Source organism: Lissotriton vulgaris, chromosome 5 (genome assembly GCF_964263255.1).
Source record: "Lissotriton vulgaris chromosome 5, aLisVul1.2, whole genome shotgun sequence".
NCBI classification, from domain to species: Eukaryota; Metazoa; Chordata; class Amphibia; order Caudata; family Salamandridae; genus Lissotriton; species Lissotriton vulgaris.
Window position 1 is genome coordinate 1,500,411,313 of NC_141693.1, and position 14,072 is coordinate 1,500,425,384.

The 14,072-nt window shown below is 48.7% G+C and overlaps 1 protein-coding gene across 1 annotated transcript in view; it reads right to left on the reverse strand.

Annotated features, from left to right (window-relative positions):
- Positions 1 to 2,552: 2,552 nt before the first annotated feature.
- The window catches only part of LOC147712853 (acidic mammalian chitinase-like), a 136,504-nt gene continuing 124,984 nt past the window's right edge, over positions 2,553 to 14,072 (reverse strand). Inside the window, exons 9-10 of the mRNA XM_086920388.1 lie at positions 6,773 to 6,911; positions 2,553 to 2,869 (exon numbers count right to left, since the gene is read on the reverse strand). Coding sequence (XP_086776514.1) covers positions 2,553 to 2,869; positions 6,773 to 6,911 — 456 coding nt within the window. The remainder of the gene's footprint in view (positions 2,870 to 6,772; positions 6,912 to 14,072) is intronic.

The following is a 14,072-nucleotide window of genomic DNA, read 5'->3' on the forward strand; positions in this document are numbered from 1 at the left end:
AATCACTTAATCTCCCCGTCCCTGAATGTGTCCTTGTGTAACCTAACCGGTGCTCATGTAAAGCGCTCCAATACCTTCGAGTCGAGTTCGTGCATATACATCTGCATTAAAAAAAAATATATATATATATAATTGTGGCATGGAAAAGAGCAGCTTTGACTAGGTTCCAAGTGGTACCATTTTTTAAGCACGTGAGCGTCTGTGAAAAGTGGCTAAAGATGCTAGAGGTTGAACAGTTATTCTAGGCACTTACAACTGGAGGAGACTAGGTCTTTCCTCTTCATCACAGGTTAGAAAAATTAGGATATACAGTCTGCATCTTTGATGACTTCTCTTCTCTTCACAAAAATTTGATATTTATGAGTTCCAGTCCTAGTATTTAGATGTAGTAGAAAAGTTGTGAGCATTTCCCACGGGCAGACGTATATGTCGATTCTGTAACATGGTAGTGTAATAAGTATAATATGCAATGTTTGATTGTAAATGCTTTAAAGAATTTCTGAACAAGTTTTTGGCAGAACATAGAGTTGGAAAGGAAATAAAGAATGATGTCGACCTTATCAATGTTTTCTGTATTCACATCAATTGCCCAAATGCAAATTCATAATTGCTTAAAAGGATAATTATGGGTTGTTTTTTATTTATGTATGGCTTATTTCAAACCTTACTAAACCATTTTTTCAACAACGAAGAAGGGGAAGAAAAACTTTACACATTATGATCATTAATTGCAGCTTTTGTTTCCCCTGTAGAGCTTCAGCCAACCAGCTTCACAGGCTAGGTTGTTTAGACTGGCAAGGGCCTGCCAGTCCGATGTCTTGGGGGTTTGGAGGGCAGACCAAGTCCTTGCGCGAAAGAGGCAGTGTGCTGCAGACCAAGGCCCTCATTTATGTGGCCTTGCGTCAGTTTTGCGCTTCCGATGCGTCACTTTTTGTGACGAATCGGCGGCGTAAAACATGCCTCCTTTTGCACACTATTTACAAAGGGACACATCTAAGCAGATGCGTCACTTTGTAAACCCGTGCGCTACATTATACGAGCGTCAGGTATAATGTATGCAGGGGGGGGCGTTCCCCTGCAAAAAGCACCGTAGAAGTGACGCAGTGAAATCTATGAGATTTTACTGCGTCACTTCTAGGATGCTGTTGCGTCAAAATCTTGCGCCTGCCTCACAACAGGCGTAAGACTGACGCAGGCCCTTTCACATGGGGCTTGCCCATGTGAAAGGGACGCATTGCTGGAGTTGCGTCACTTTTGTGACACACTCCAGCAATGCGTCACTTTTGCGCCATACAGATACGTCAGGAATACTGATGTATCTGTAACTCCTTGCGACATGATGCGTCATACAGTAAATATGACGCATCAGGTATGTCTCAAGGAGTGCGCACTGAGAAGTGACGCATCGCTGCTTTCAAGCAGCGATGCGTCATTTCTCATGAATGAGGCCCCATATCTTCAGGGTAAAGAGTTGGCCAATTGGCACTGAGCTTATTCTTACTGCAAGGACTGTGTGTTTCCAGGTTCATGCTAAGTTGTTGATCACCAGTACACCATGAAGCTAGTGGGTGTTATGGTAGGGGATTTTAAAAAAGCAGAAGCAAAAACGGTAACATTGATTTGAAGTATTCAAGCAAATGTAATACAAGTATGTTATGTCCTTTCTTCCCAAAATGTCCCTTTTCTGACTAAATTCTGATTTTCAAGAATCATCCGCTGGGAATGCTTTAGAAATCAACTGGCAGAGATGGGATACGTTTCACTGACAGAAACATTAAATGAAGTCACTTGAAAAAAACGTTTTCACATACTTGTGTTTGAGTTTCTATATTGCATTTCCCTGTTAAAAAGCAAGAGATTAGCTGGACGGATGCTGCAGCCCACCCGCTCTATGCGAAGGCCCATTTCCTCCATGCTGTGCTCGTCTCCTGTATTCTTTGATCCATCTTCTCCTTGCTGCGGCCTGCCTTCTCTGTGACATTGGGGATGGGCTTCAGCACACCGCCAGGGGGCGTGGTTTGGTGGTAATGTTATTGAGGAAGGAGACAAGAAGCCAAATATACCTTTGATGGACTGCAGCACATTACACATGAGCAGGAACATACATGGCTATCGATGACAGGTTGGGGAAGATTAGCCACAGCACAGTCAAGATGGCTGCAGCAAAGATGAGAGGGGCAGCAGCATAGAAGAGACAGAATCTACCACAGAGGAGCCAGGACACAGCCCAGAGGAGATGGGTGGCAGTATTGGGGAAATTGAACACAACACAGATCATTCTAGCTACAGTTCAGAGGAAATGGGTTGCAGCATAACGGAGATAGGTTAGAGCACAGAGGAGCCAGGGCCCAAAATATGAGCCACGGCATAAAGAAAAAGAGGCAAAAGCACAGAGAAGATGGGCTGCAGTACTGGTCCAGTTGTTCTCTAGCAAAACCATATCTGAGAGCATAAAGGCATTCACCAGGAAAAGGGTTGTCTCTGTTAAGGCACGAAGCACTGTCAGAAGCATTTTATTTTTAGCAGTACATTTGCATGGTGAGCGACTGAGCTCAGACATAAGAGCAGCACTTGCAGCTTGTATCAAACAAATGGCCCCGTGGGCACCGTACTACAAATGTTGTCCCTAAGCCGCATAGGTAGAAGTTGGTTTTGTCCTTCGGATTGGCATGGATTCCATCTTGTTTACCAACACAGAATTCGCCTCCACCTCTGCGGCTCTTAGTGGTAGCTCTTCCTTTGGACGGTGTGGCGGCTGGTGCAGCGCTTGTAGTCTTTGTGGTAGATGGCACCTTTGTGGAAGCTGTGGTAGGCTTTGCCACCTCCGCTATCGTTGCCGACCATGGCACAGGGTTCGGGGAGCACATTCCTGGAACAGAGAGGCCAGTATAATTTATGATTCCTGTACAGGATTTAGGATGCTGTAAGAACACAATGAGTAGGCAAACTGTTCACCTCATGAAGATTACACCATGGGACAGGCGGATAGTGTTATCAACCTCTGGGCCAGTTTGTCATTGGTTGTCCCCCTCACCTACAATGGTGTTGAGTCACCCCAACAGATAGCGCCTTAAACATTGTTACAATTTACCCAACTCTCTTGTTTGATTTAGGGGGGGCTAGAATCAGGGAACCAAGAACATCCCTGTAAAAAAAACGATAAACAAACTTGGTCTCTGCCTTGAACTGGCACTACAGTGAGCCAATTTCTTCAGACTTGTAGCAGCTAGAGGTTCTGGTGATGTGTGATGGATACTGTCATTGACCAATGGAGTCAAACGCCATTGGGTGCAGTTGCACTCCAATTTAATCGAGAAATTACTCCTTTTGCATTCCTGACTCACCATCTTGGTGCGCATTCAAGACTTTGCAGAGTAAGTAATATGTGTTTGAAACTATGATCCAGTAGGCGCAGTTATCACAAGGAACAAAGATCAGTGTCAAAAAAGTAATCGTGTGATGCAGATCCCTGATCTACTGAAATGAATGCTACTGGTCAGAGAAGTGGCGGCATGTTACTGGTTGTCTAATTCTAAGAGGGCTTTCTGCCTCTGAAATCAATTAGAGGGATCTTGGACACAATGCATCAGACAAGTACCCCTGTCAGCTGCACACATTCACAGTTCAGAGTCCCAAGAGCCCTTGTTCATGGTTAGGGTGACACCTAACATTCTAGTTGCCATAACGTAGGTATGGTGCACAGCAGCATTATTGTCCAAATAGGTCTCAGTTCAGAGCAGCCCATCCCCTGCAAACTAGAACAACCCACTTTCAGTAGTTTGAAGGTGTGAAACTCTGTAGGCCCTCCTAGGCTTTGAAAAGGGAAGTATATGCAACCAAACATCACAAGCCGGTTCAAGTAAACTTTCCATTTCACACTTCTGACCTTCACAGGCCCAGGCAAACATTACTGAGGTATAGGGCAGTTCTAGAAGTGGACAGGTCGAGGGTGTAGTGCACTCCTTTTCTGTTCACTCCTTTGTTGAGTCAAGCTTAAAGGAGAACAGCAACAGCAAGTAATCTCTTTCAGCGGGCACTGTAACGCTTCCTCACAAAGCTGAAGTCTACAGATGGCCAGCAACAAAAGGTGTGCAATATTCCATAGTCAACCACAGCTTGAGGTCCCTCTCTTTCTAGACTGCAGAATGGAGAGCACATGGTCAGCGGAAAGAGGATTGAAAGACCAAATCCAGACCCCCCCCAGCGTAGTCAGACTGTTGCCAGGCAAACATACCTCGTCCAACGCAGGAATTCAAAAAGGTCTTCTCTAGATGCCATCCTTGTGGCTTAAAGTATGTTGTAGCATACCAACTATACACAGGTGGAACAACTGTGGTGTTTCCATAGTGTAGTTCTCTGGGGCTGCTTGAAAGACACAGAAGACAGTAGGTCTAAACTATAATTGAGGGATCCTCCATATTGTGCTACATTCATTGTGCCCTCTTAGAAAGCACCATTGACACAGGAGATGGCCTCCAAACATACTAGGCTGAATCACAGCCACACATCACACTCCAGGGGAAGTAAGGCCCAGGTGGAAGGACTGAACTGATTTTCAATATTAAGGCATTAGGATAAAAAGGCATGTAACCCACATATCATTCAGCAGCCTCCAAGCACCAGTCTCCCCATAGAGTGGTGAAGGAGGAGTTTCCACCTCTGTGGCGGCGAGATAACCCATAGGCAGAACAACAGTTAAGAAGAGCCTTCTTCTCCGAAGGTGCTTAAAAACTGTCAAAGCAGGCATGTGCATGGATACTGGGAGAGGGACCACATCCATGATTCTGGACAGAATCTCCGTGTAGGCTCAAAATGGGGAATAACATGCAGATAACCTTATTTACGGGTCCAAAACCACATGTGGATCCCTACTCTTAGACGATTTTCCAGTACAAATTACCACCTGCTTTCAGGAGGTAGTAATCAGCAGTGGGGGATGGATGCACATGAAGGAGCAGGGGCAGTGGCGTAGGAAGGGGAGGTGCGGTTGGTGCGGGCCACCCCGGGTATCATCACTGAAGGGGGTGGGTGACAAAATGGCAAACATTTTTTTTACCATTTTGTCAAGCCAGGGGTGACAAGTGTCATCACTGAGGGGAGTGACAAAATGGCAAAAATAAGTGTTTTAAACACATATTATTGCCATTTTGTCAAGCCAGCGATGACAAGTAATTTTCCGCACCGAGTACCACCTGACCTTGCTACGTCACTAAGCAGGGGCGGGAATGGTGTTCTGGGCCATGGGACACTGTAGGTAGGCTGGGGCCGGTCCATGCTTCCACCATGAAGTAAAACAAACAAGATGATGGACGGAATGTTGCACAATGGCAAAACATTCACCCCCAGTCACAGATCTGATTTTAATCCATCGTTATTTTGCTCACCAAGCCACCCCAGTTCAGACATGGCCATATGCAAATCAGTCTAGGCCCTGTGCCTCATGGGCCCAGTCCAGCCCGAACTGCCAATCCATGTCTTTCCTGGACCGGAATCAAGCATCCAAGGACCGGTTTCTGGCTATCAGCCGTCTTCAGCCAGGTTAGCTTGACTCCAGTGGCGTAGTGAGCAAGGGACCCACATCTGGGCATACCCTTCCCACATAGGGTGAACAGCCAAACAAACAAGATGATGGACAGAATGTTGTACAATGGCAAAACATTCACCCCCAGTCACAGATCTGGGTTTAATCCAACGTTATTTTGCTCACCAAGCCACCCCAGTGCCAGAAACTGCTCCTAGGAAGCTTGAATCCGGTCCAGGGAAGGCATGACTTGGCAGTTCGGGCTGGACTGTTCCCATGAGGCACAGGGTCAGACTGATTTGCATATGGCCATGTCTGAAGTGGGGTGGCAGAGTGGGCTAAAGAACAGTGATGGATTAAACCCAGATCTGTTGACTGGGTGTGAGTGTTTGATTGGTTCAAATGCTCCATCCATCACCACCCCCTTTTGTACCGCTTTGTTCACCATAAGTTGGCAGGGTATGCTCAGACATGAGTCCCTTGCTCACTTTGCCACTGGATTCAAGCAAGCCTGGCTGAAGATGGCTGTAATGCCAGAAACCGGTCCTAGGAAGCTTGAATCCAGTCCAGGGAAGGCATGGCTTGGCAATTCGGGCTAGACTGTTCCCATGAGGCACAGGGTCAGACTGATTTGCATATGGCCATGTCTGAACTGGGGTGGCAGAGTGGGCTAAAGAACAGTGATGGATTAAACCTAGGTCTGTTGACTGGGTGTGAGTGTTTGATTGGTTCAGATGCTCCATCCATCACCACCCCCTTTATACTCCCACCATGAAGTAGACAGGATTTGGGAGGGTGTTCGGCTGTGTTCATACTCACTGCATGCAGCTTTAAAGAGCGTGGATCTGCAACTGGTGAAACCGGGCTGGGATTACCAGCCTGGAAAAATCACATCCAGGGAACCTGGGTATGGAGATAACGGGTGCCCCAGAAGCACCAGGAGCAGTATTTTCCCGACTGTACTGATCCTGGCACTCGTACTGAGCGCCGCAGAGCACCACCAGTAGTCTTTAAGGTGCCTAGGCTACTGGTAGCAAAGAAGATAGAAAAGTTGCACAAGGGCAGAACGGTCAAACTGGCTGTACAAGGTTCACCCTTATACAGACTACTGTCTGAACTTTTATCTAAATCACTTTTGTTAAATTGGCAACAAACTACGATCCCATAGTTCTTGGGTGGGGTTGTCATACGAATGCTCTGCTGTATATGAAATCTTAACATAAGAAGGCCTTTAAATAAACAGATCAATACCTGTTTCTAGTCCCAGCAGGTACTTCAACTTGCTCGTCAGAGGATACGCCCCTTTGTTACAGAAACTGCCTTTGAAGTCATCCATATCCAAGCTCCAAACAGTGGCACCTCCAAAGCCGTTATCAAGCAAGAATTCAACCTGAAAAATAACAGCAGAACCAGTTTACATCTGGGACACTGTCCGATTCACTCCAAAGGCAGCCCTCTGGCAGCAGCCAGTTGCTTATTCTGCAGTGTGACTCAGCAGCCCAGCTGTCTTGTTTATTAACACTGGCTGCCTGGTGCTCTTAAGAAAAGTTCTTTGGTACTGTGTGAGGTGTGTATATAAGCCCAGGTTGGCCTGACAGATTGTTGAGACATTAAATTAAAGTTTTGGCAGCTTTCAATGCTGGTATGCAAAGATCTTAGAATCTTAGGGTCATGCCATTTAAGCCTAGATACAAAGAGATTAATTAAAACACCTCATTAACCAGATACGTTTCCAATGGCAGGTGAAAACGATGTGCTTTGGAATTGCAGGGCATGAAGGTAATGCATGTTAATGCCCAGTTAGTCACTGATAATATTCGTTACACCGAGTCCCGGTCTTCCCGTTCCTTTTCCTGTCCATGAGCACCTCACCTACTCTACAGAATGCATTACCTAGCTATGGTCACATTACTTCCTCCTACATGGCCTGCCTACCCAGCATGCATAAATGGTTAGCACGTTACCATGACAGCCTGAGTATACCAAAGAAACTCAAAAGAAAGAAAAAAATAAACATATCACCACAAACCAGGGAGGGAGTGACAGGCCCAAGAATGGAACGTGAAAACCCGGACTCGGAGTATTGAAGATTGCTGGTTAGTAACCAGGCATTACCTCCTCGTCCATCTTCCTGTCCCATTCCTTATCAATGAGCCCATACCCAAGCACATGGTGATTGATGCACACGAAACAAGGATGATACCACATACTTGATATTTAATGCAAAAAACAGAATAATTTACAGATCATGCACAGCCGATAAAACATGAGTGCCAAAATCAGCGGATGCCACCATCCCCAACTGAAGACAGTAGTGTGCAACAAAAGTGTTGCGAGAGGCCCATGTAGCAGCACTACAAATGGCACAGAGTGATGCCCCCTTAAACATCTCCCAGTACGAGGAAACACCCCGAGTTGGCCGTTCCTGGACAGAAGAAGTAAGAGGACGGTGAGCAACCTTGTGAGACAAGATTACGGCACACTTTACCCATCGAGTTAGAGTGGACAAAGAAGGTTTGAGACCCTTCCCAGAGAGACCATATGTAACAAACAAGGAATGTATTTGTCTAAATTCACTGCTACAGTCCAGATAGATGCAAAGAGCTCTAAACACCTCCAGAGAATGGAGAACCTACTCTGCAGGATTAGATAGGTCAGACTGAAATACCATACCAAAAGACAATATCCTCCTGAGAGTGGAAGTCAGACAAGACCTTGGGCAGAAAAAAATTAACTTGGGCACAAAATCATCTTATCTGGACTGAAACGCAAAAAGGGGGGGGGGGCAGGGGAAGCCAGCAAAGCCTCAAGCTCACCACCTCTGCGACCAGAAGAAACTGACACCAAAAATAAAGAACTTTAGCAGAAAGAAACATAAGGTAACAGGGAACCAAGGGTTCGAACAGGGGACCAGTCAGTGCCTGAAGAATCAAAGGGAGATTCCAGGTGGGGACCAGAGGGCGAGCAACAGGATCGGAAGCAAAAAACTCTGCAAAAGGCATATCTGAACCTCTGAAGGCCAGAATGGCAGCCCATTGGCCACGGAAGGTGGAAACCACTAGACCCATCACAAACCCGTCTCTTAAATGTCCAACACCCTGACAGGAAACAGGAAACAGACACTTCCCCTTACACCATGAGTCAAAGTTCTTCCAATGATGATGGAAAGACTCCAAGGCCGAAGGCCTGCAAGATAACTAGCCACCTCAAGCGAATAACCCTGAGCCAAAAAGGTAAACCTCTCAAGTGCCAAATCCCCAGCCAGAGGTGTAGGAGCGAGGATGCACTGAGAAGAGTAGCAAGCAGGGAAGAGGGGTGTGCAGGAAACCTCCAATGGAGATACACAGCCAAAGCCTGAAGAAGGGGAAGCCATGGTCTCTAGTACCATTCTGGAACAAACAGAAGAACCACCACTTTGTCCACCCTAATCTTCCTATGGACCCTGGATATTAAGGGAAATGGGGAAAAGGCAAACTGGAGCCCCTTGGTCCATGGGCTGGAGAAAGCATCTAGGCCAGGGGTACATCATACCTGTGTTTCCCGAGTTTTTTTTTTTAAGTGTCTGCAGCAGCGAGAGAGACTCTTGCTGCTTTGTGGGGGCTGCCGGCGGGCGATCCTAGGAATGGCCAGAGTAAAGCTGCAGGGGCCTAAGGAGAGGTGAAATACAAAGGCATCATTAACATGCAAATGGTCTTTTACTGACCTGTGAAGTGCTCGGGTGCGGCTGTGAGTGTGTGTGTGCCCCGGCTGGCGCACAGGCAGGGTGAGGTGACAGAGGGAGTGGGAGGGAAAGGGAGGGGGAGGGGGACGGAGAGGGAGAGAGAGAGAGAGAGAGAGAGAGTGAGAGGGAGTGAGTGAGTGAGAGGGAGGGAGGGAAGGAGTGAGAGGGAGGGAGTGAGTGAGTGAGTGAGAGGGAGTGAGAGTGAGAGGGAGTGAGGGAGAGGGAGTGAGGGAGAGGGAGTGAGGGAGAGGGAGTGAGTGAGAGGGAGTGAGTGAGAGGGAGTGAGTGACTGAGAGGGAGTGAGTGACTGAGAGGGAGTGAGAGAGAATGAGTAAATGAGTGGGAGTGAGTGAGTGGATGTGAGTGAGTGGGAGTGAGTGAGTGGGAGTGTGTGAGTGGGAGTGAGAGGGAGAGTGTGAGAGGGAGAGTGTGAGAGGGAGAGTGTGAGAGGGAGAGAGGGGGAGAGAGGGAGGGAGTGAGTGAGGGAGAGGGAGTGAGTGAGGGAGAGGGAGTGAGAGAGGGAGTGAGTGAGGGAGAGGGAGTTAGTGGGAGTGAGTGAGTAAATGAGTTGAGTGAGTGAGAGGGAGTGAGTGAGCGGGAGTCAGTGAGAAGGATGAAGTGAGTGAGAGGGATGCAGTGAGTGGGAGGGAGGGAGTAGGAGGGAGGGAGTGAGTGGGAGGGAGTGGGAGGGAGTGAGTGAGAGGGTGGGAGAGAGGGAGTGAGTGGGAGGGAGTGAGTGAGAGGGAGGGAGTGAATGAGAGGGATGGAGTGAGTGAGAGGGATGAAGTGTGTGGGAGGGAGGGAGTGAGTGAGAAAGAGTGAGTGAGTGAGAGGGAGGGAGTGAGAGGGAGGGAGTGAGAGAGAGGGAGGGAGAGAGAGAGAGAGGGAGGGAGGTAGGGAGAGGGAGGGAGTGAGAGAGTAACTGAGAGAGTGAGAGTGAGTGAGAATGAGTGAGGGGAGTGAGTGAGAGGGAGTGAGTGAGTGAGTGAGAGGGAGTGAGTGAGAGTGCGAGGGAGTGAGTGAGAGGGAGTGATTGAGAGAGAATGAGTAAATGAGTGGGAGTGAGTGAGTGAGAGGGAGGGAGGGAGTGAGAGGGATGGAGTGAGTGAGAGGGATGGAGTGAGTGAGAGGGATGGAGTGAGTGAGAGGGATGGAGTGAGTGAGAGGGATGGAGTGAGTGGGAGGGAGGGAGTGAGTTGGAGTGAGTGAGTGAGAGGGAGTGAGTGAGAGTGAGTGAGTGAGAGGGAGGGAGTGAGTGAGAGTGAGTGAGAGTGAGAGGGAGGGAGTGAATGAGAGGGAGTGAGTGAGAGGGAGTGAGCGAGTGAGAGAGAGGGAGAGAGTGAGAGTGAATGAGTGAGTGGGAGAGGGAGGGAGAGGGAGTGAGTGAGACGGAGAGGGAGTGAGACGGACAGGGAGGGAGAGGGAGTGAGATGGAGACAGAGAGGGAGGGAAAGGGAGGGAGTGAGAGGGAGGGAAAGGGAAGGAGACGGAGAGGGAGGGAAAGGGAGGGAAAGGAAGGGAAATGGAGGGAGAGGGAGGGAAAGGGAGTGAAAGGGGGTGAGACAGAGAGTGAGTGAGAGGGAGGGAAAGGGAGGGGGACAGAGAGGGAGTGAGAGAGAGGGAGTGAGAGAGAGGGAATGAGAGAGAGGGAGTGAGACAGTCGGAGTGAGACAGAGGAAGACAGGAGAGAGGGAGGGTGAGAGGGAGAGAGAGCTAGAGAGAGGGAGGGAGACCGAGAGAGATGTGTGTATGCCGGGATGGCTCAGTGGACGAAGGCGTCCGCTGCAGGGACCTATGATCAACCTCATGGTCAGTTTTATGTTGTTGCTCTAGCCCCTCCCCCTCCCCCACTGACCCTGCCCCCCCACCGATGCGGCCCTCAGACACAAACCAAACTGTAAATTTGGCCCCCGAGAGAAAGTTTGTGAGTACCCATGATCTAGGCCAACCTTAAGGGAATTAGGCTGCAAAACTGATGAAGAAGGACTGTCTCCCTCAGAGGCAAACAGATGCAGCCAAGGAAGGCTGAATCTTGACAGAGAAGGGGAGAACACACATGGTCACAGTAGAGGGGAACACCCTGCTGAAAGAATCAGCCAGCCTATCCTCCTTACCCGGAAGATAGACTGCAGAGAGAGAGAGAGAAGATTCCTCTATGTCCACAGGCCGATCTTTCAGGAAAGGAGAAACAGGGACCAGAGCATCCACCCTTGCCAGTTGATATAAGCATGAACAACCTAGTTGTCGGTTTCTACACAGACAGCACTGTCCTGAAGGAGAGGAGCAAACTAAAGAAAATGCTTGACACATCGCCAACAATTCTATCCAGTTTGAGGACTGAGGACTGGGGAGCCCTGAACTGGGACCATCTTCCACAGGCCTTGGAGTCCCCTGGAACCGCCCTCCAACCCATGGCACTTGCATCCCCTGTCAGGACCACCGAAAGCGGAGGATCGAGACTGAAGCCCTTGGACAGATTGGGAGAAGACACCCACCACTGGAGAGAATTCCAGATCTCTGGAGTCACAGGAATGAGAGCCTTAAATACCTGAGAAGCCGGATCCCAGTGGCACAGAAGATGATTCAAGAGGGGCTACAAAAGGATATGTTATGTTATGTTATGTTATTAAATATTTTATAACGCGCTCTGTTACTCGCGAGTATCCTGGCGTGGCCAAGGAAGCACTGGCAGTGTGGAGGACATCTCCCACTGACTCCCTTGGAACAGAGTTACGTGTTTTTCGGGAGAGAGCAACACCATCCCTAGATCCAGTCAGAATCCGGCCTCAATCAACTTCAGAGACTGAGAGGGGTGCAGAGAAGACTTCCTGTGGTTGGTTAGAAACCCAAAAGACTCCAAAAGATGACAAACCTGATAAACCTCCTCCATTGCCTGAGAGAAAGAAGGAGAGACAATCAGCCAATCATCAAGGTAAGGATAGACTGGAATACCTCAAGAATGGAGAATACCTACTGTGGGGGTCAAGAGATTCGTAAAAACCCTTGAAAGGCCGAAATGAAGCACCTGGAACTGGTGGTGTCTTGAGCCCACCACAAAGCACAGAAACTGCTGATCCACCAGAAGGATAGGAACATGCAGGAAAGGTGTCCATCAGGGCAAGGGAGGCGAGGAAGCACCCCTGATCCACCAGCTGAAGTATCGACTGCAAGGTCACCATCTTGAAGTGGCGATGAGGCATGTGCCAATTCATCCTCTTCAGATCCAACCCGGGGTGTTAGTCTGTGATGTCCTTCTTCCGAACCTGAAATAGGATGGAATAATATCCAAGCCCCCATTCCAGAGGTGGAACCTCGATGTTCGCTACTTCTCCAAAAGAAGCCAAACACCCTCCAACAAGGCCACCCTCTCGATGGGATTTTGGGGCAGAAGAGCCTCCTTGAAAATCTGGGCTGGGCAAGAGGAAATCTCGATCCTGTACTTGGAGGTCATTGTCTGAACTGGCCATGCATCCAAAATACGCCACCGCTGGTGACAAAAGAAGTGAAGACGATCATAATCAGGAGGGGGTAGATAGTCACTGCTTTGTAGAAGGAATGGAGAAGGCACCAGCAGACAGGGACTGGGATTTGTCTCTTCCAGGGACTCCGCCGGCCACAACCCTCTCCTCAAAAGGGCTAGCTAGTATCCCTAGCCTGAGGAAAAGCAAAGGCGTAGCAGTAACCAAAACCTCTCCCTGGCATGGAGGGTAAACTTGAGTCACAAGCTTCCGATTTTCAGCCGACTGTTTTACCATCTCTTTAAGATGTGGACCAAACGCCTTCCATGCCCTCATCCATATATGTCAACGAGCCCCAATGGAAGCCCCAGAAGCTGCTACAGTGGAACACAGGTTATCAAATGAGATGTCTGATAGGTAGCAATTCTAGAGTTCCATCAGAGCCAAAAGGGAGGACGTTTCCCCGCCATCATTCATCTGCAGCACAAGGATCTGGAAATCCTTCAGAAGGGACTGCACTATATAATCTGTGTAGGTTGTAGTCGTGATGGAAAAAGTGGAGACAGCGTAAGACGTCTTCACTACCTCTTCCACCTTTCTATCCACAGGGTTGGATGATAGGAAGATAGGCCAGCCACCAGGTTGTCCACTTTAACTGATTGTGGGAATTCCTCAGAAAACCCCTCCAAAGCATAGCATTTGGCCAGAAAATAAGGGAAAGTAGCCTTGTCAATTTCTTTCCATTCATGGGCCAGCACTTTGCAAACTGCACTGTGCAAGGGCAAAGAGGCGGGGTCAGGGCACTGATATTGGTTAAAACAATATCCTGTCACTCCTGTTGCACAGGCAAAGGCAATCCAAAATTGTCCCCTACATGAGCAAACAGACCAGACCAGAACTCAGCTCCCTGAACAAAGCAACCACATCTCCACTCATCTTTGGCAGGGTCATCAATGTCCAACATGGCACTTTGCGGTGAAACCTTAGCAGGAGGCTCCCCTGCTTTTTCTGGCCTGAAAAGGGCCTCAATTGCCTCATTAATTAGCATGCGTAGTGCTGCCAAAGTCTGCACCACCCCAGCAGCTTCAGACATGGACTCCATAGCCGGCGTGAGAAACACAAAGTGGTCGCTTCTGCAACCTGCCCATATCTAAGCAACTCAACTCTCGCGGCACCCAAAAACTTGTGGGAGACACGAGAGGCAGGAAGCAGAGCCGCCTCATAAAATACCACCTGTGGATGCGCAGCTGTCGGGGTAGACATGAGAACACTCAGGACGCTCAGTGCCTCTGAAAAAACAGTGCACACCCGCTGTCTGTCTGATGCAAAGCGGTGGTCTAGTGAGGGGTGGTGGATAAAACATGGGAAAAAG